Source organism: Takifugu rubripes, chromosome 8 (assembly GCF_901000725.2).
Source record: "Takifugu rubripes chromosome 8, fTakRub1.2, whole genome shotgun sequence".
Lineage (NCBI taxonomy): Eukaryota > Metazoa > Chordata > Actinopteri > Tetraodontiformes > Tetraodontidae > Takifugu > Takifugu rubripes.
This window is the reverse complement of record NC_042292.1, coordinates 4,417,218-4,425,914: the sequence shown is the minus strand read 5'-3', so window position 1 is coordinate 4,425,914 and position 8,697 is coordinate 4,417,218. Positions and strand designations below refer to the sequence as shown.

Below are 8,697 nucleotides of genomic sequence, written 5' to 3'. Positions count from 1 at the left end.
TGACACACCTGAGGTGGACTGTTCTGCCGTGCGTGTGCGCGCGCGCTAATGACAGATAACATTTGCCATCCCTCCATCTCCGTCTTGCTCTTAATTCCAACTGAGCACTGCAGATGGGGAAGAGGAGGGGGGATAAAGGGAGGGAGGGAGAACTACCTCAACTCGACACGCGCACGCGAGCACACGCACACACCTTCGCTCCTACCCCAGCCGCTGTCAGCTGATGTAATACTCCCCAACAAGGGAGTGTAATAAACAACAACAGAGGGTGTCTGCATCATGCGGGTCCGTGGCTTCTTTACAGCTGTGATCTCTTTTTGCAAAGCATTTTTTTTTGCCTTAAATCTTAAAAAACACTCTCTCACTCAGACGCGTAAAAACGTCACGCACACATGCGCATATAGTCAGCCACACTGACGCATCGTTTGTTTTCGTGCGGGACCGAGCCATGCCTTTAGCGGATTATTGTTGTGGTGTTTTTTTGAGTTTTTAAAGCTGCATTCAACAGTGTTCGCAAAGCAGGAAGGAGGGGGGGAAGTCGCAAGCGGAGCCGCGGTCGGAGGGAGCTGTGCCAAATCTGGCTCTCATTCTCAGCACCGGGATCCATCTGAGGCACTAAACTGAGATGTCACGATCCTCATGTGAGTCTTTTCCCTGAGACTTCAAAAAAAAAAAAATCATGCCGAGATCGGGAGCTTGGTTTGTGGACACAAATCTGTTTCGGCGCCTCTGGGTGAGAAATGAACACATTTAAGACTGCAAAGTGATTTTTTTCATCTCCTACATGTGGATTGATTTTTTTTTCCTTTTTGCTCCCTCTCTTCAGCATTCTCTCAGTCAGTCGACGGATTTTTGCCATTACAGCTCAGCAGAGGGTGTCAGATTATTCTTAGAGCACCGCGCTAGGATGAACACCGTCTTCGCGTTTCCCCTTTTGTGAAGTCGCCAGATAAAGGTGAGCGTGTGCGCAGAGTGGTAAAAAGAAGAAGAGATATTTTTTTTTGAACAGGAGGGAAAAAATAACCGAGAGTCAAGACACCGCGGGATGTGAGGGGGGGGATGCGGGAGCTTTGCGGCGGTGGGCTTGCCTCTACAGCTCCAGCGCAGGCTGAGAATCCAGTACCGACGGACGGAGAGCTCCAGACGCATCAACGCGCAGAGAGACCGTGGGGGGAGAGAAGGGGGGAGCAAAAAAAAAAAAACACACCAGGGATTCATCCCATTTGGTCCGCTTTCCCCTGCCAAGGTCAGTACATGAACTGAGAAACGAGTGAAAAGAAGAAAAACAGAGAAAAAAGAAAAATGCGCCGGACTGCGCGGTCGCTCGCTGGGCTTGATTTTCATCAGCAACGCGCGGAGGCTGCGAGGACGACGTGAAAGAGACGTTTATGTGGAAGTCTGGACACAAGTGCAGGTTATGGATGCGTTATGAAAGACTGCCTTATCTCCCCACTAAATGTCACTAAATCGCTCTCTTTTTTTCTGCTCCTCTCCGCGCTGACTGAATTCGCAGCTCCTATGTCTTGAAGCAGGGAATGAATCGTCCGCGTTGAAAAATGCTGCTTTGGATTATTCTGCTGAATGCGGCTCTTTGTGTTGCCAGTGGAAATGTTACAAGGGACGTTTGTAAAGAGCAGATTTGCTCTTGCAACGAGATCGAGGGGGATCTGCATATAGACTGCGAAAAGAGGAGCTTCACCACTCTGCGGCATTTGACCGGCCCCAGCTCGCAGTTCTACCACCTGCTCCTGCACGGGAATTCTCTGTCTCGTCTCTTCCCGAACGAGTTCGCCAACTTTTACAACGCCGTCAGCCTGCATTTGGAAAACAACGGCTTGCACGACATCGTCCCTGGCGCCTTCCTGGGACTGCAGCTGGTCAAGAGGCTGCACATCAATAACAATAAGATAAGATCGTTCAGGAAGAGCACGTTTCTGGGGTTGGACGACTTGGAATATCTCCAAGCTGATTTTAATCTATTGAGGGACATCGACCCCGCCGTTTTCAGGGACCTAAATAAACTTGAAGTGTTGATACTTAACGACAACCTCATCAGCGCGCTACCTATAAACGTGTTCCAACATGTGCCCATTACGCATCTCGATCTGCGGGGAAATAGAATCAAAACGTTGCCTTATGAGGGGATTCTGGAGCAGATTCCGGGCATTGTGGAGGTGCTGCTAGAGGACAACCCCTGGGACTGTAACTGCGACCTGGTTTCTCTAAAGGAATGGCTTGAGAACATACCGCAGAACGCGCTCATTGGCAGAGTGATATGTGAGGCTCCCACAAGGCTGCAGGGGAGCGACCTGAACGAGACGTCAGAGGCGGACTTGTGCCCTTCACAAAGCGGCGGCGCAGACACCAGCCTGGTCGCCCCTCCCACCCAGGAGGAGACCTCCGAGGCCCGTGGCTCTCGCCCCACGCCTTACAAACCAGACGCCGGCGGTCCGTCGACGCCTGGCGGCCACGGATCCAAGAGTCATTCCAAATCTCGTGAGAACTGGCAGCTGAAAACGAAACCCACTGAGGTGCCCACAGGTGTGAACGGGGACCGGGAGCAGCCGCACAACATGACGTGTCCCCAGCTGTGCAGCTGCAAACTGGTGGGGTCCCGGCAGGGGTTGGGGGTCAACTGTGAGGGCAAGAAGATCGAGAACTTGTCCAACCTCAAGCCGAAGCCGCTGGCTGCTCACGAAATAAACATGAGAGACAACAACATTCACGCTGTGAAAAAGAATCAATTGCTTGGCTACACCAGTCTCAACCTGCTCGATCTGGGCGGAAACAACATCAAGGTGATTGACAATGGGACTTTCCAAACGCAGAGCGAGCTCAGGTGGCTGTATATGGATAAGAACTACCTGGATACCCTGATGGCGGAGATGTTTGTGGGCCTCGTCAATTTGGAATATCTCAGTTTGGAATACAACGACATCCAGTTGATCGTGCCGGGCGCCTTCAGCCCCATGCCAAACCTGCGGGTGTTGTTCCTCAACAACAATCTGCTCAAGTCTTTACCGGTGGATGCTTTCCTTGGGATTTCTTTATCCAAAATTAGCCTGCATAACAATTATTTCACACACCTGTCTGTAGCTGGCGTGTTAGACCAGCTCAATTCAATCATCCAGATCGATTTACACGGGAACCCGTGGGATTGCTCGTGCAACATCGTGCCCTTCAAGCAGTGGACGGAGAAACTGGGGGCTGACGTAATCGTGAGCGATCTGAAGTGCGAGTCCCCCGAAGAGTTCTGGAAACGGGATTTTCGCTACGTGCGGAACGATCTCATGTGCCCTAAACTCTATGAAAAACTCTACCCCACGCCCCTGTCCAAAAACAGCACTTTCACCCAGGACTCGGGGACGCGCTCGAACTCCTACTTAGAGCCGAACAGGGTTTCCATCTCGGTGCTCGTCCCCGGGCTGCTGCTGGTGTTCGTCACGTCCGCGTTCACGGTGGTGGGAATGCTTGTGTTTATTTTGCGCAATCGGAAGCGGTCGAAGCGGAGGGACGGGAACTCGTCCGCCTCGGAGATCAACTCTTTGCAGACAGTGTGTGACTCGTCTTACTGGCACAGCGGTCCTTACAACGCAGACGGGGGCGCGCACCGGGGATTCGACTGCAGCACGCACCTCTCAACAACTAATGACGCGTAAAGGGACTCGAACGAGCTGGATTAGTGCCAAGCGCACACTGACTCGCACAAAGGACGGCCGAAATGACAAGCTTTGGGGCGTAAAAGGAGACTTGTTTATGTCTTGTTGAACCATATAAACGAGCTGCACAGGCCACACTGTAAAATATGTACATGCCATTCCCCGGCTAAAAGCAAACAAACAAAAACATCGAAGAGACAACCCCCCCTTTGCGCCCTTTCCTGCTATTTGTCGCAATCGGACTACGGATCTGTCTGCGCCAGGCAGAGACAACGAGGGTGAAAAAAGGAGCGAGGAGGTGGGGGAGCCAGAGGGGAAAGCGGTGCGTGCGTGGAGGAGAGAAAGCAGTCCCGAGGACCGGTGGAATGGTGCACGAGCGCATGAATGTAAATGTAAATACTCGGACTGATGTATCATAATTTGCATGATGATATTTCGCATGGGTTTACACACACACACACACACACGCACACACACACACACACACACACACACACACACACACACACACACACACACACACACACACAGGTGAGGAACCATAACCAAGAGAGAAGCAAAACTCGACCCTTTCATGTTATATCAATATGACAATATATAGATATTAAGAATTATATATGACTATTACAAAGTGCCATTTCTCTATTTTTTGTGAATCTGCAGTTAGGATTTGTATTTGTTGTTTTGAACTTGTTTGGAGAAAAAAAAGTGCAGTAAAGGAGGAGGAGAAAAAAACAATAACTGACTGACGACTGATTGGAACAGGAAGTGAAGCTGTCAGTGCATGTTAAACCTTTTCTGTTTGTTATCATTTGATTGTCAGTAAATATTTGGGGTTATTTATAACAAGATGATGCAGATTAAAGAGCCCAAGGTCTGCAGCAGTCATCATCTCCTTTATGAATGTACAAATGTGTTACTTTATGGTGTGCCAATTGTTGACTTATTCCAGACATGCAGATGAGCATGACCAATTAATGTCACTCAGATGCTAATGCTGCAAAGTTAATGTAGCTCAAATAACAGTTCTGTGGTTTTGTGTGTCAATGAATATAGCCTGCTTTGGGTGAGAGAAGGAAAAATATATCTATCAAGTCATTTTGGGGGGTTTATACCATCGTATTTTTTCAAACAACCAAGCAAAGAAGCGTTTTCAGATGAGCTATGTAGGTATAATTCCATATGTAAGCAGTGCAGGTAGACAGATATAGACTAGAACACTTTTTTAAATGTCCGAAGGGGAAAAAATAAACCCGAGTATTGCTCCTCAAACAAAAGTGTACGGCCATCAGTCACTCATCATATTGTGAGCTTTTGTAAAGCCATCTCCTCCTGTCCAAATATAAAACTCACTGTACTACAAAATGTGCTTGAAGTGGGCCTGGGTGGGGGACCCATGTCTGCGCAGAGTGGAAGCATGTTCATGCAGGCATGATGTCAGTGGCAGAGGACGTAGAGGGGGGGGGGGGGTCGCACAAATATGGAGGTCATTTGATGAGATGCCTTTGATTCAACATTATCAGTTTTGTTTTTGTTTTTGTTTTGTTAATGGGGTGGAAGTGAGAATTGTGGAGGGGGTTTATGTGGCTCACAATACGATGATTGAAGGTTTTTTTTTTTTGGGTGGGGCTCATCTGTCAGGTCTGCTGCTGCTAGGCCTGAGCTGAAATCAGAGGCTGTATGCTTTCAAAATGATCTCTGATCTGTAATTTCTCTGCAGTGTTGAACCTGAAACAGATGAAAGGAATGTGCAGTTTGTTTGTTTTTTGAATATTTCTTTTTATTTATTGTTATGATGTCTTGTGGTGTTGACTCCATTGATGTTGCCAATCTGAATCACGCTGAGATGCCTATAAAGGAGAGATTTCAGCAGAATTTGGCGAAGCAGACGCCATAAAAAGAGCGTACGCTGCTGACGTGAGATAGGCTTGCACCCCTCACCCCCTACCTGGTCCCTCCCCCCCTTTGACCAGGCCTCTATTGTCTAACCCAGTGCTCCTCGTTAGCCCCGTCCATGGTGCTGAATCATTTTCCCCGTGCGTTCTCTGTCGGCCTAACCCCATAACACTGCTTTGTGCTTGCGGGCTTGCGTGCATGTAGGCTTGCGCCCCCACCCGAGAGTGTGTGTAATGCGTGAGGGCAAGTGAGAGAGTTATGCTGTTTGCATTTTTGTCCAGTCACTTTTGCCCACTCCTTTGTCCTGTGTCCAAAACCTATGGTGTTGTGGGGAGGGGGAGGTAACTCTTTCTGTCTCTTCTGTGGATTATTACTGTGCCACAGTCCACTGATAATTTGTCATAACTTTCAAATGCTGTGTTTCAAAGTTACATTTATATGCTTTGCGATATTTGACCTGCTTCTATTTTGTTAAATAAAGTGTTGAGGTTGAGTAAAAAAAACTAATTTACTCATTGGATTTGACTGCTGGCATCAGATGAAATGCTGAAGTTCTTTAGCTTTTAAACATGTCTTATATAGCGCGTGATAACCTGTGGGGGAGGATGACTTCCTCTGGCGTGTGTGCACCAAAACCAATCAACAATGGCTGGATATCAAAGATACCCTGCTGGAGCTCTGTGTGTTCAGAAAAGGGGGAAAAAATCATTACTCTGAATGAAGGGAACATCACGCCGCTGTTTCTGTTATATAAATATGGCCTTCTTTTGTAGGAATCCATTAGAGAGAGTTTGCCATCAGGTGTTCCTGCACCGCGGTCATATGTGACTCAGTGTCTAACAGTAGGAAGCTTCATTAATGCGATGGGTAATAGCTGTCGGTGAGGGTGGAAGTCTCTACGGCGTGCTGTGCACCCAGCATTAAAACATGGCTGTCGCTCATGTGATACCGACTCCCCTGAGGAGCTGGCAGCAGATGTAACATTTTCAGCTGGGAAAACATCAGCTCATCACCTCATCCAAACTGCCACGGTTGAAGTCGAGTCCATCGGGGGAAACACTTTGCAGATGTTTGAGGAGGATGAAGTGTAAGTGTCTGCCTTGTGTCTTATAAGATGGGATGAAAATGCTCCTAACCTTACGCCAGTTATTTAAAAAAAAAAAATACTGGACCATGGTCTATCAAGAACAACAGTGAAAAACCTGGAAAAACAATTGCTACCTTTAATGTGTATGCAACCATCAAGCCGCAGCTTTGATATGGCTCCCAATAGTCCGATTTATTGTTTTCCTTTTTTGTTTTGAGGTTTTAGTTAAAAAGAATCCTTGAGGATTCTTAGCTTGGAGATTAGCCTTTGATGTTAGCATTTGATGAAAGTCCCCTGTGCTGCACTGAGGCTTTTCCAGCAATTCTGGACCTTCCAAAGTCTGAACCTGCTGCAGACCCAGACTGCTGGTTTCAGGAGCAGTGATTGTCTGGAAATTTCTTTGAATTGCTTCCAGATACTTCAAAACATTATTTTTCCAAATCTCAATGGATATATATATATATGAAAGCACCTACAGTTATGGTGCAATTTCCACGTCAAATCGGTTGATCGCTATTGGTATTAGCTTGATTACATTTAAGTTTTCTACATGGTTGAGAACACAGCATGCTAATTCAGCAGGCATTAGCAGGTGGAATCTCTGCGTTTACTTCAACAATTCAATACAAATGTATTGCCTACATACATTTCTACAAAGTGGAATATTTACAGGCTAAAAATATGCCTGAGATGGTTGTGATTTGGTCCATAGCCCTGTACAATTACAGTTCAATCGCTCAGCGTTATTTCCAGAGTGACAACTCTTGTGCTACTACAGCTGAATTTGGGGAGGAACGCCGCAACAAGCACGAGGCGTAAAGGTCATACAAAAAGGGTAACGTGTGAAATCCAGTTTAAAAAACACTGCAGCTGTGGATTTGCAGCGCATCAACATGGTGGGATCAGAAAATCAGCTACTCAAAGCACAAAAGCTCATGTCAGGATAAAAGCTGTCTGAACTTGTGCTATTTTCAATTAAGATGTCCCTCATAATGTTAATTAAGTCCATTAATATCAGTGTAGAGTGTATAAAAGTGGAATCAATAGAGGACAAATGCATCTAAATAGTAATTAGATTAAAGATCAAAGCATAAAAGATCAATGTAGAAAACAGTGCCAGAAGAATGGTGTTACTTTGAGACCTTTTTTGTGTTAGCAGAGTTTAAATAAAAACAGTTCCCCTTCTTTACACAAGCACTGAAGACTATTAATTTTAATGTGTATGATGTTTGCAGTGAGGCGGCTGATAACAACGAGACCGCCGGAGAGAACGCACAGCCTGCGGTAGTCCAGCAGAGGTTTGGAGATGGACAGATAAATCACTTCAAACCTGACTCATCCCCCGTACAGACTGCAGAGCAAACATTCTGGCTTATTAAAAGGAATTCGACTCATCGTTGACCCAGATCTGGTGTCAAACCACCGTGCGCTGGCCCGCGTCAAAGCCACCGACTGGGGACTTTAATCAAGATGAGTGAACGGCCTGCTGAGGGTTTCCTCCAGCTCTAAGTAATCCTCTTCTTCCAGCCTCCGCTTATTGATCGGCTCATTGATTTCATTTAGCGGCCACGCGGGTACCCCTTCCTTTCTGGCATTTTAAGGCATTACCTAATCTGGTTATGCTGCTTCCACAGGTGCCACAGTTGCAGTAAAATGGCAAGAAGCATGAGGCTATTCTTTGTGGGAGAAGGGCTCTCCGACACGATTTTACTCCATTTTAGACTCCGCCCTGACTAGATTCTCCCTCGATCTGCAGACCAGAACAAATATTTCAGCCTAGAGACAACTGAATTTCCAGGCAGTCTTTGTAAGCTGCCTTTATACACAAGGGAATTGGGTATCCATAGCTCCCTTACAGGATTGTTCCATTAAGTTGCAGCTGAAAAGTACACTGATGAGTTGGGTTAAGTCTTGGTTTGTAAATATGAGTAATTAAACATGTTCTGACGCATCATCATTGTTTTAGTGGTGAACAAATATTAATTCATTAATATTGCAAGTGGGTACTTGACAAACTGCAGAAAAGCCAGCAAATCCGCACCTCTGAATGTTTAT

General features: G+C 46.6%; 1 protein-coding gene and 1 long non-coding RNA gene across 3 annotated transcripts; both read left to right on the top strand.

Annotated features, from left to right (window-relative positions):
* Positions 1-237: 237 nt before the first annotated feature.
* Positions 238-6,058, top strand: slitrk1 (SLIT and NTRK like family member 1). Of its 2 annotated transcripts, none has more exons than XM_029840259.1 (2): positions 238-641; positions 827-6,058. In XM_029840259.1, the coding sequence occupies exon 2, from the start codon at positions 1,557-1,559 to the stop codon at positions 3,657-3,659; it is 2,103 nt and encodes a 700-aa protein (XP_029696119.1). In that variant the 5' UTR covers positions 238-641; positions 827-1,556; the 3' UTR covers positions 3,660-6,058. The 2 variants fall into 2 exon arrangements, with proteins under 2 accessions (XP_029696119.1, XP_029696118.1); XM_029840258.1 differs by having other exon boundaries at positions 238-733.
* A 1,603-nt stretch (positions 6,059-7,661) lies between these two features.
* Positions 7,662-8,392, top strand: LOC115250671 (uncharacterized). The gene is made up of 3 exons (XR_003889246.1): positions 7,662-7,709; positions 7,878-8,151; positions 8,277-8,392. It is a non-coding gene; the product is annotated as an uncharacterized lncRNA (long non-coding RNA).
* The last annotated feature ends 305 nt before the right edge of the window (positions 8,393-8,697 follow it).

What these genes read in the sequence shown, in the direction of transcription:
- slitrk1 (XM_029840259.1), top strand. Translation starts at nt 1,557, where the DNA reads ATGCTGCTTTGGATTATTCTGCTGAATGCGGCTCTTTGTGTTGCCAGT.